Source organism: Procambarus clarkii, chromosome 22, assembly GCF_040958095.1.
Source record: "Procambarus clarkii isolate CNS0578487 chromosome 22, FALCON_Pclarkii_2.0, whole genome shotgun sequence".
Lineage (NCBI taxonomy): Eukaryota > Metazoa > Arthropoda > Malacostraca > Decapoda > Cambaridae > Procambarus > Procambarus clarkii.
In genome coordinates, this window is record NC_091171.1 from 15,199,229 (window position 1) to 15,211,806 (window position 12,578).

The 12,578-nt window shown below is 45.3% G+C and overlaps 1 protein-coding gene across 12 annotated transcripts in view; it reads left to right on the forward strand.

Annotated features, from left to right (window-relative positions):
• Tao (Serine/threonine-protein kinase Tao) overlaps positions 1-12,578 on the forward strand; it is a 185,353-nt gene that overhangs the window by 10,376 nt on the left and 162,399 nt on the right. For all 12 annotated transcript variants that reach the window (XM_045741332.2, XM_045741355.2, XM_045741346.2 and 9 more), the window contains 2 exons: positions 493-726; positions 9,170-9,319. In XM_045741332.2, the coding sequence (XP_045597288.1) occupies positions 571-726; positions 9,170-9,319 (306 nt within the window). In that variant the 5' untranslated portion in view covers positions 493-570. The remainder of the gene's footprint in view (positions 1-492; positions 727-9,169; positions 9,320-12,578) is intronic.

Genomic DNA, 12,578 nt, shown 5'->3' on the forward strand with positions numbered 1-12,578 from the left:
CACTGGAGGTCCTAAGAGTCCATTTCGTACACAACCAACCTCGTACACATGTAGAATGGGTACGGAAAAATAAAAAAGTTTTCTCGGTTGGTGCAATTTCCCGCCGACCGAGAATACTCAGTTGGCGCAGTTAAGTGGTTAAATTTGGCAGTGATTTTGGGTGTATTACTTGGAGATTAGAGTTGCCGAGGTTTAATTCGGTGAGAGTTTTTAATTTATACAGAAGTGTGTGTATTAACGATGCCACCTGTTCATAATTTCCTTGTTCTAATTACAGGCGTGTTTTAACATGTTTAGTGTAGTATTTAAAGAAAGATATGGTAGTAAAGTTTTAGGAAGGCTCTGTCCCTCTGTCCTCTTTATTTGACTTTGGATCTTGGAAAATTGTTTGAAATAAATATTTTGGAAACTTGATTGGTTATTTCAGAGGGTTTTAAGCTTTTTGTTTGAAAAGTAATCATGTTTAATTAGGATGTGGGTTTTATTTTTCAGATGCAACTTGCATGGTGAGTGATGTAACCTGACGGTAAGCGTAGCCGCTGCGTTAGCCTCGGCTGCCTCGTCCCAAAGATGGCCACACTCTCTCGGCCTGGGAGCCTCCGCAATCCTGAGGTGGCCGATTTATTTGAACGAGAGGACCCTGAGAGACTATTTGATGACCTGCGTGAAATTGGCCATGGCAGTTTTGGAGCAGTATACTATGCACGTCATGTATCATCAAAGGAGGTAAGCATAATGTTTCATTTTTCATACAGTGTAACATTTCCCAATGATCAATAACACTTCTATGAGTTCCTGTTATAAATTTATTGATGTTACGTTTAAAAGATCAAAACAGTGATATGAGGATGGAAAATATCATGAAGCGATCTTTAAATTATAATAAGTATAAATTATACAAGAGGCCCATGACTTGTGTGGTATTACTTTGCAGTACCTTTATGTGAAATTGGATTTATATGGGAGAGCACTTTATCTCCTGGGCTGTGCCACTGATTATACCATGAAATATAATTTGATATTTGACATAAATATTTTATGTGCACTCAGGTAAGCATAAAATAAACAAATTCCAATTAGTTATTTTTCCTTCTAATATTGTCTTCTATTTCCTTCTAATATATTTTCCTTCTAATATTGTTTTCCTTCTAATATTGTTTTCCTTCTAATATTGTTTTCCTTCTAATATTATGGAGCCGCTGTCTCCTAGACAGCGGCTATGGAGAAATGGTCATACTGTACCCTGCCTATGCACAAAAAATATAACAATTAAAAAAAATTCATTATAGAAATACAGTGGTACCTCAGGTTACGAACGTCCCTGTTTACAAGTTTTTCGAGTTACGAGCTCAATTTGTTCGGAAAATTTGAATCGGGATATGAACTTTGCATCGGGAGACGAGTTTGTTGATACGCGTACGGCTGACCTAGCGCGTGGTGGCACGGCGATCGCACCTCAGTTTACCAGTGCCTCCCGCCTAGTGACTATACCGCCTGAATTCTTCACAAGAATTAACAGTTTATTATCGGATTTTTGGTCATTTGAGCATAAAAGTTGTTATTATATATCTCGCCATGGGGTCCCAAGAAAGCCAGTGGTAAGCTTCAAGGCAAGAAATCACATGTGAGAATGACCATAGAGGAAAAACAAGAGAACATTCGTAAGCATGAAAATGGTACTTGTGTTGTTGAACTAGCTAGGCAGTACAACAAATCTGCAGAGGAGGCAGTAGAGAATGTCCCTTCCTCATTAATTAAGAAAATGTGTGTAGTATGGAAAGGACTGCAAAGTTTTGCTGAAAAGAATCGCCCAGATAAAGCTGTTGTAGGCCATTGCATTGATCTTTTTAATGACAGTGAGATGCCTCACTACAGACAAGTGTTGCAAAGAAGGGAAAAACAATCTTCAATGGAACGTTTCCTTGTGAGGAAAGTGAGAAAATCAAACAGTGAGCCACAACCAGGACCTAGTGGTATGCAGGCAAAATGTGCCAGAGAGTACACTCCAGAGAAATCTTCACTGCCTGATGTCATAATGGAAGGGGACTCCCCTTCCAAACAGTAACATCTCTCCTCCTCCCCCCTCCTCACCATCTTCCATACTCCAACAGGAGTCATCAGCAAGGGTAAGTAATAACTTAGTTTTGTAGTGAAGATTTAGGTGAATTAGGTATAAAATTTACTTTGAAATTAAGTTTTTGGGGAGTCAGGAACAAATTAATTCATTTCCCATTATTTCTTGTGGAAAAATTCGCTTCAGGTTAGAAACCGTATCCAGGAACGGATTAAATTCTTAAACCGAGGTACCACTGTATTAATTTAAATGCAAAATGTAAGAAAAAAAAAAAAAAAGTGAATAATTATTGTTTCAATGGATGAAGGTACTCTGTTAGGCTGTCACTAGTCAATGCCCGGTGTTCGACTTTGCTGATGCTTCCTTTTTTTATCCTCGGATGTTTTACTATTATTTTATCACTTTTTCTGTGGAGAGCCCGTTCTGCTCCCCGGAGCTATACTGGGCTGTTGTGTATATATTATGTAATGGAGGCCAGCCTTTAACCTCACTTACTGTTTAAATGCTGGTCGTTATTAAGCCAATATATACATAAACCACAGTTCTGCTGTGTAACCTTCAGCACAATTCCTAGAGATCTAAACGTTTGACCATTTAGATATCACAAACTCAAGGACACTGTACCCTCTATGTTATACTGCAAAACTCTGAAATTCGCCGCCACCATCTGCTAACCCACTGAGCAATTCCCTCAATTAATGGTGAGCAGGGTACTGTCAATTAAGCATACCACGAAACTGTATCCCCAATTATCCGAAATGGAGGGTTAAGACTTATGTTAAGTGTGTTAATTAAAACAAAGTATAAAGGGATTATCTTAGTTAATTAAATAAATGCTTGTTGACTTGCAGAGGAAGCTAGTTCCAAACACGAGGCTTGCGCCCAACAGCAATGTAAAGTAAATGTTGGGGGAAAAATTCCACTAAACACCATAAATTCTATAAATGATTTATTAAATCAAGATTATGCATCAAAATAAAATGTAATAAAACCCTGACAAAACACTTCCTAACTGAGGCACTTGGTAATGATTACCACAATTAGTGTGGATTTCTACACTATACTAACTTAGACACAGATACCTTAAAATATCGCAGCCTGGCCTCGATGGTCTGTCGGCTCCAGGGAGAGGTGTTCCCAGTTCCCAGTTCTCAGAGGCTGACCCGAGGCTAGTTGCCAGATTAATCTTTGAAATTAATAACTAAAATCCAGTATTTGTCACTAAAGATGACTTCTAATTCCAAAACAATATGGGAATTCTCTAGATCCTCGAGCCAGGCTAATTACAGTAATCAGTAGCACTTGTATTACACTAATTTACATGATTTAACAAATAAGTTGGTAGGTATCTATTTTTGAGAGAAGACACATGTGTCTTACATGTATTCAAATCTTACTAATGTCAACCGTCTCTTTGATACCATCCAAGACTTATTCCTTATTCCCAATTGACGTTAGTTTTTAACATAAGAACTTAACTATGATTGATAAGTCCTCCTAATTCTGTAATACATTCATAATTCTCCTAGTTTGATGTTGTCACGGGAGGAGAGTGGCACCACCGTTTTCTACACTAATCCCTAGGGATGACCTAGGCTACCAGTCAGGTCCTCTCCAAACTCACTACCAACTTTCAATGTTACATCTATGGTCTTTCTACATTAACAGTACTACTGTTAGAATTAGACAGTCAATGGAAGGAGTTCTAGGTCTACCAGGGACCAGAGCCAGAACCTGGCCCCCCTCAAGAGACGCACGAGGAGCAATGGCCTAAAGACACCTCCGTGTAATTGGAAGCAGTCTTTGTCTGCCATCTACCAGGTCAGGCACCCAGAAAGATAGGAATTCCAAAACAAACTACTGCTGATCAAATAAATTGCAAACCGAAAGCCGAACTAGCAACAGAACTCCCCAATCAAAATCAAGGAAACAAGTATGACGTCACCACAAATGCCGCGCACCCGTCTGCGCAACCCCCCCCCCTCCCTGGGAGGGGGGAGGGGGGTGTATCCCAGACCTCCTCGCCGGCAACTCTCCTCAGTTCAGGGGCTGAGTATCAAAAACGCGAAAAACCGTCGACCAGAGGGAGGGAGGGAGGGAGGGATGGATGCAGGGGAGTCTCTGGGTCTCGCCCAGAAAATGGCGTTTCATTACATTCAACGTTGGTTTCATTCAACGCTGGAGAGCCCCTTCGGCTCCCCGGAGCTGTCTAACCAAAGATAAAGAAAAGAGGGACTTACCCGGGAGGCGGTCGTCACTCGCTCTTCAACTCAAAGTCGAGACAAATGGCTGCAACTTGCAACCCAAGGCTACACACGCCTGAGAAGGTCCAGGAACATTAACGAGATATCGTGCAGCCAGGAACCTGTTTGACCTCCAAAAGCCCCGTGCCGAATGTCAGCCTAGGACATATTCCCAAAAACAGCAGCCAAAGCCGCGAACTTATGAACGTCGTGGGCACAGGAATAGACCACAGGCTGGCTGGACCGAATAATCCTGCAGACGACCTGGGAGAACTGCGTCTTGGAACAGGGATGAATGGAAACCGGGTCCACCTAAAGCATGTCTCCTGACACGGAGGCCGTGGCGCGCAGATACCGGCGAACAGCCGCAACTGGACACAAAACATGATGCACCCCCAGCTGAACCAACCAAGTATCAACAACCCAAGGACCCCTTTGGAAAGCAGCAGACAGTATTTGGCACAAGATGACGGTCCTGAAACAACGAAGAGAGAAAGGACAAAACAACCCGATCAGAAATCGAAGACAACGTACGAAGAGACAAAAATTGCCGAAAGGACCGCCAGGAAATTTCACAGAAATTTTCCATCTAGACGAAACTCGCAGGTGGGACACCATCAACTAAGCCACCTGATCACCATACAAGTGGTGATACACCCACGTCAAAAAGACCAGACGCGAAGAGTGGTGAAGATTGAACCAACCATGTGACGGACCGAACCGATCTGCTGAAAGAGGCAGAGCCGCAGGAAGACCCTCGGGTTCGGACATCGAGCAAGAAGCGCCCGAAACCAAGGCTGGCCCGGCCACCAAGGAGCTAACAGGACTACTTTCCCTTGGTAAATCTCCAACTGAACCCGGATCTGGGACAACAACCGGACCGGAGGGAAGAGGTACTGGTAACTCCACCTTGACCAGTCCAGCCAAAAGGCATCGACCCCGATGGCCTCACAGTCTGGAAAGGGTGCCACATAAACTGGAAGACGCCTTGACCACGCCAATGCGAATAGGTCCACCTCTGGGCGCCCATAAGTCCGGCAAAGCCAACTGAACGAGACGGCATCGACCATCAATTCCATGGAAAGGGGAATGAACCGAGACAGGCCATCCGCCAGGACGTTTGACACCTCCTGAACCTGAACCGTCAGGAGAGCCAAACCCTGAGAACTTGGCTAACGAGTCACCCGAAGCGACCAGGCCCAAAGAACCAAAGACCGCATCAAACCCCCGCGGTTGAGGCAATGATCCACCGGGGAGCAGTCCTAATGGAGCCGGATCGTTGCTCCTTGAGCGACCCAAATCCTCTGAAGCGAATGCCACACCGCCGCAAATTCCCGCGCCATGCTGTGAGCTCGATGGAAGAACGGACCCCACCGACCCTGGCCGGCCTGGTGAGCACTTGTCACAAAACCACATCCGAGAGATGAGGCATCTGTGAACACATCGAGCAAGGGGCTCGGGGAGGCGCCACGGCACAGAACCCCGAAAAACCCACAGAGGAAGCTGGTGATGCAGCAGCCGACGCAAGGCTCCCGGGATCCGAACCCATCGATTGCGAGAGCAGCAGAAGGGACAACCCTGAAGAAACCAGAACATACGCTGAAACCGGATCCGACCCAATGGGTAGACTAACACGGTGAAGTTCAGGCACCCGCACAGCCGCTCAAACAACCGACGTGTGACGCGAGTGCCCTCCAAAAACAGCCGGAGGTGGGACCGCAGCTGTAACAGCGTCGCAGGAGGGAGAGACAAGGAAGCGGTTCGAGAGTCTCAGACCAGACCCAGCCAAGTCCGAACCTGAGAGGGAACCAAAAGGGACTTCTTCCAGTTCACCATGAACCCAAACCCGGCAAGCTAGGAAAGAACCATATCCCTGGCGAGCAGACGCGCGAACTGGTTGGGAGCCCACACCAGCCAATCGTCGCTGTTATTTGCAAATGTTTTCACAAATTTCATGGAGGTTTCTATAGGCCATTACTCCTCGTGCCTCTCTAAGTGGGGCTAGGATCTGGGTTCTGGTCCTCAGTAGGCTAGAACTCCAATCAAATTTACTGATGCCACGATCTAATACATACATATGTACATATCAGCCAGGTAAGCTCGGGGGGAGCTTACGGGACTCGCCCAGAAAATGGCATTTCATTACATTCAACGATGACTTTTTCATTTTTTTTAGTAATGTTGTTATTCAGTGTCCTATGAAAAATTTATACAATAAAATGTGTGGAACATCGAAATGCTGAAATATATACATGTCACTAAGATACGACTATATTATTTGTGTAGAACAATGCAACATTCTATTTTTGTGGTGTTACGCTGTATACACACTTTATATTTAACTATGTACTTTTTCATGCACAATTATGAACCACTAAGCCATTCTGATGGGTGTGGTAACCTTATAACATGTGGGCAAGAGTTCAGCCTGGCTCAGCATGTTTTGGATGAAATTGTATTTGCAAGCATTGAATATATAATATTTTCTCCGTAGTTCTAATGTTATTGCAGGTTTTTTTCAAGGTCAATGATACAATCGGCTGTCAGTAATAATATTTGTTTCACAGAACATGCAGGTCATAGGTATGCACAGATATATTTGTCACTAAGATTCATATTGTTTTCTTTGATAAAAAACAATAACTCATTTTAGTTTTGGTGTTATTATACTATACACACTTTATGTACATTTAAATGCATGATTATGAAATACTAAGCAGTTCTGGTGGGTGTGGGAAAGGAAATTTAAGATCAACATTGTACAACAGACACATCCATCAGACTGTGCCAGCAGACTATGCACATTGCTAATTCTAGGCACAATGTTGCTATTATTATCAGCATCGTGATAGCAGTGTGTAATTTGATAAATGTATATAATAAAATGTGTGGAACATCTCCATACTAAATATATGGTGCATTTAGGTAAAAATTTTAGTGACAAGATTATTATATTCTTGGAATAAACAATGCTTTTACTGTTATTGCACTGCATATACAAAACTATTTTTATATAACTATCTACATTTTTGTGCACCATAACGAATCACCCTAGCTGGCCTGATGGGGCCCCACACACACAATCACAGCGTCAACACGTTAAGTCAGCTGGCAACGTTGACACCACCTGACTCTCCATGATGCCTCTAGTATAATACATCCATCGCTAACTCTAGGCAGAATGTTCATATTATCAGCAGCCTGGTTACTAAATCCTTAATATAAATAATTTTTGCACAAGTTTATTTTCTAAAGGAGCATGAGGTAGTTTCATGATGTGTAGGTGCACCAAATAATGGCAGAGTGCTGTGGCTAATCTGCATCAGCTGTGAACATCATAAACAGCATTGTGTTCACTGATATCTAAACATTGTACATAGTCTATTACATAATCTATTGCAGTCAGAATCTTCTATGATACTATCACAAAATAAAAGCAGTTATTTGGTGTGTTTTATCATTTTTAAGCATTGCTGTAAAAACAAGCTGAACAGCAGTGCTATTAGCTCATGCTGCATGCACCACCATTGGTTGCTCACTTAGTACTTAGGCCTTCGCACCCAGGAATGGTGTCCGTAATATTTTTTCAAAATGGCGTCTGTTTACTGGAGGCCTGGGAAAGCTGACGTGAGCCCTGTGTACCAATGGGAGATTTATAATCTTATGATGTACCTTAGATGAGGGACTCAGGACTTTTCTCAAGATGGCACCTGTTTACAGGAGTCCAGAGGAACAAGATGTGAGCCCCATGTACCCACAGGAGTTTTGATGTGTACCCATGGGAGTTTTAAAATCTAACGATGTAGTCAACTACTTCATATGACGGGATGGTCAGTTTTTTTTTTTTAGCTACCCCATTATATGGGATGCACATTCAAAGGGTCAACCACTGTACTGCACACACTGTGATATAATGGGGAAAGTGGGTGTGCACACTAGCAAATCTTATTTGTTATTATGTACCTGTAGCATACCTGGAAAGGGTTTCAGGAGTTCTTCCATCCCTGACCCCTGTCTGAGGCCAGGGTTGACTTGTGATAAATTGGTCCAACAGGTCCTAGGTCCTATCCCCGAGTCCACTAGGTCCTGTCCCCAAGTCTCCACCGGGCCCTGTCCCTGAATCTCCACCGGGCCCCGTCCCCGAGTCTCCACCGGGCCCCGTCACCGAGTCTCCACCGGGCCCCGTCCCCGAGTCTCCACCGGGCCCCGTCCCCGAGTCTCCACCGGGCCCCGTCCCCGAGTCTCCACCGGGCCCCGTCCCCGAGTCTCCACCGGGCCCCGTCCCCGAGTCTCCACCGGGCCCCGTCCCCGAGTCTCCACCGGGCCCCGTCCCCGAGTCTCCACCGGGCCCCGTCCCCGAGTCTCCACCGGGCCCCGTCCCCGAGTCTCCACCGGGCCCCGTCCCCGAGTCTCCACCGGGCCCCGTCCCCGAGTCTCCACCGGGCCCCGTCCCCGAGTCTCCACCGGGCCTCGTCCCCGAGTCTCCACCGGGCCCCGTCCCCGAGTCTCCACCGGGCCCTGTCCCCGAGTCTCCACTAGGCTGTCCTCGAGTTTCTATGAGGCCCAGACCCTTCTTGCTCCTAAATCCTGATTTTTATTTTGTAATATGAAACTTTTCATCATAGCTTGCATAGCTACTTTGGTCTTTTTTCTGCAAATCTTTCTCGTGTACTTCAGATATATTTAAGCAACAAAAACTGAACAGATCAAAAGGTAATGATTGGAGTGGTATTTATTTTTCATTATTACATTTTATACCATAATACAATTGTGTGTAGTGAAATTGTATGTTTTTTATGTTGTGAATTTTGCACATGATGCTTATTGAGCAAGGCTTATTTGTCTTTTATAGGTTGTGGCAATCAAGAAAATGTCATACAATGGTAAACAAAGTGCAGAAAAATGGCAAGATATTCTTAAGGAAATTAGATTCCTTCGCAGTCTTCGTCACCCCAATACCGTCACTTATAAAGGTTGCTACCTAAAGGAGTCAACAGTTTGGGTAAGTAAGTTAATATTGCAAAACAAATTGGTCTAATTTTTATTCTGTTTTTTGTTAGTTTTTTTTGGTAATAATGGGGTAAACCATATATGTATTGTTTAGGGTTTTTATCTTTTATACAGTACTGTACAACATGGTTCCATATACAGTTGTATATAATTTCAATCAACCTTGTTTATAGCCTCCTTCAGCAGCTATTGTTATACCTGGTGTATCTTTACTGCCTTTTTTTACATGTTCTACAATTATTATTTTTTTTTTTTTTTTTTTTTTTTTTTTAACCTCTTCAGTGATTACTGTACTGTAATGTTGCTTCTTGGCCATCTTGTTATCTCCTATACTCTGTCTCGACATTTTATATTTTATTCCAGATCTATAAAATGAAATTGTTTTATTTTATAGATCTGGAATCTCTTGTTGATTCCTTCAAACACTGCTAACATTTTCCATTAAACCATCCCATTCCTCTTTACATACTCACATGGTACAGTACTAACTATAGTTTTCCCTTATGTGACTGCATTAGTCCCATTGCTATTATTGCTATGTTTTTCAAACTGCTTTTCTGGGATGGATCTCAGTGGGTCACTGTTGCTACATCCTGGAGAGCTCCACCCAATTCAAATTGCATCAGACTCTAGGGAGTTTTGTAAAACCCACCCAAAACCAAAATCTGATCAAGAACAAGGACACTGAGGAACAACGCACAGAGGATTTAAGATCACACACCAAAGGAAAAGGCCACCAAGAAGGTAGGGCAAGCCGAAACAGACAACAGCAAGGTAAAGTGAAAAATAAAACCCCAGGAAAACAAAAATAGGAAAATAAATAAATAAAAATGATATAGGGTAAAAAGAAAAGAAAATGGGCAACCCAGCAGGGAACTTGTTCATTTTCTAGTTGTAACCAACCACCACCAGGTGGTTGCCCACAGCTGCAGGCCACATAACCAGGTCAGTCTTAATCCTGGTGCTCCTTTGTTCACATCTCAGCATTTCAAGTCCCAATTTTCAGATGAGTGGAACCACAATCCTTGGGATATTGTCCAGCGTGGGCCATTTTGCTTGTGTATTGTTCCATTTTTTTGTATATCGCATTACATGTGTATTTTCTGTGGGGAGCCCCTTTGGCTCCCTAGAGTTATCAGGCTAATAAACGAATCATTAGACTGGGGGCATTAGTCTATGGAGATCAGCTAACCGGGGACCATGAGTCAAAATCTGGTCCCCTCAGATAAGCGCAATGGCGCTGGAAAAACTCCCCTGTGGTTTGGGTTTTCCTTATATGCCATCGACCGGGGTTAGGCATCCAGAAAGTTAGGCATAACAAAACACACACCACATGGTAAGAAAATTGCAAACAAAAGCCGAACAGAGAGGCAGAACTCCCTCCAATCCCAAGGAAACAAGCAAACATCACACTCCATCGCCGTATCGCTCGTCCACGAACCCCCCACGACGACGACCCAGCCACTCCAGTTTGTTAGCTAATACGAACCAGGGTGTACGTCTTCTTTGGCCTCACTTTCCAAGCAAGGTTTGCCTTCATGGTGTCCTCTGCAGTGTCGTGGTCAGGTTATCTTGAGATGATTTCGGGGCTTTAGTGTTCCCGTGGCCCGGTCCTCGACCAGGCCTCCACCCCTAGGAAGCAGCCCGTGATAGCTGACACCTAGGTACCTATTTTACTGCTAGGTAACAGGGGCATAGGGTGAAAGAAACTGCCCATTGTTTCTCGCTGGCACCCAGGATCGAACCCGGGACCACAGGATCACACGTCCAGCGTGCTGTCCGCTCGGCCGACCGGCTCCCACGGTGTCCTCAAGAGTACCGGTACTCTTGAGGACACCTGGCCACAACACTGCAGAGGACACCTCCGAGAGCCCGAACGTCCAGCAGAGTCAAAGAAGAGAGTCAGCATCGACCGTCCATTCCGTGGACAGAAGAAGAATGAAACGGGACAGGGCCGTCCACCAGGACATTGGAAACCCCCTGGATATAAACTGCCAGGAGAGCCAAACCCCCAAGAACTCAGCAGACCCAACAGTCACTCTTGGGTGCCTTCTTGAGGTTATCTTGAGATGATTTCGGGGCTTTAGTGTCCCCGCGGCCCGGTCCTCGACCAGGCCTCCACCCCCAGGAAGCAGCCCGTGACAGCTGACTAACTCCCAGGTACCTATTTACTGCTAGGTAACAGGGGCATTCAGGGTGAAAGAAACTTTGCTCATTTGTTTCTGCCTCGTGCGGGAATCGAACCCGCGCCACAGAATTACGAGTCCTGCGCGCTATCCACCAGGCTACGAGGCCCCCTGCCTGGTCACTTGAAGCGACCAGCCCCAAAGAGCCAATGACTGCATCAAACCCCCTCGGTTCAGGCAATGAACCACAGCGGAGTAGTCCAAATGGAGCTGAATCGTCGCTCCATGTGCGACACGAACCCTCTGAAGCAAAAACACAGAGCTGCAAACTCCCGCACTGTGCTGTAAACCCGACGGAAGGACGAACCCCAGCCCCCTAGCCGGACTGGTGAACACTGACCACAAAACCCCAGCCGAGAGAAGATGCATTCATGAACATATCGAGCAAGGGCTCGGGTAGATGCCAATCGGGTAGATTCAGGTACTGAACCCCGAAAAACCTGAAGAGAAGGAAGCCGCTGACACAAGGCCCCGGGGTCCGAACCCAGCGATCGTGAGAGCGGTGGAAGGGACATCCCCGAAGGAACTAGAACAACTGCCAAACCCAGATTCGACCTGATTGGAAGACCAGCACGGCTTCAGACTCCTACACAGCTGCTCGAACAACCGACGAGTGACCTGGGTCCCCCCCCCCCCCAGCTGAAGGCGGGATTCCAGCCACAGCAATGCCACTGGAGGGAGTCCTATACAAGAACCAGCCAAGTCCGAACCTGAGAGGAAACCAAATGGGACTTCCTCCAGTTCACCAAGAACCCAAACCCGGTAAGCTGGGAAAGAACCAAATACCTGGCGAGCAGACACGCGGACTGACTGGAAGCCCAAACCAGCCAGTCGTCGCATTAAGCCAGAACCTGAACCCCTAACAAACGGGTCACCACCACCTGGGTAAGGAATGTAAAAACGCGAGGAGCCAGCATCAAACTGAATGGAAGGCAACAAAAGCGGTAAGCTTGCCACCCCACGACAAAACCAAGCAAGTCCCTGAACACTGGATGAATCAGGACGTGCCAATATGTGTCCCGGAGGTCCAGGAACACCATCCAAATGCCCGGCTCCAATAGCAGC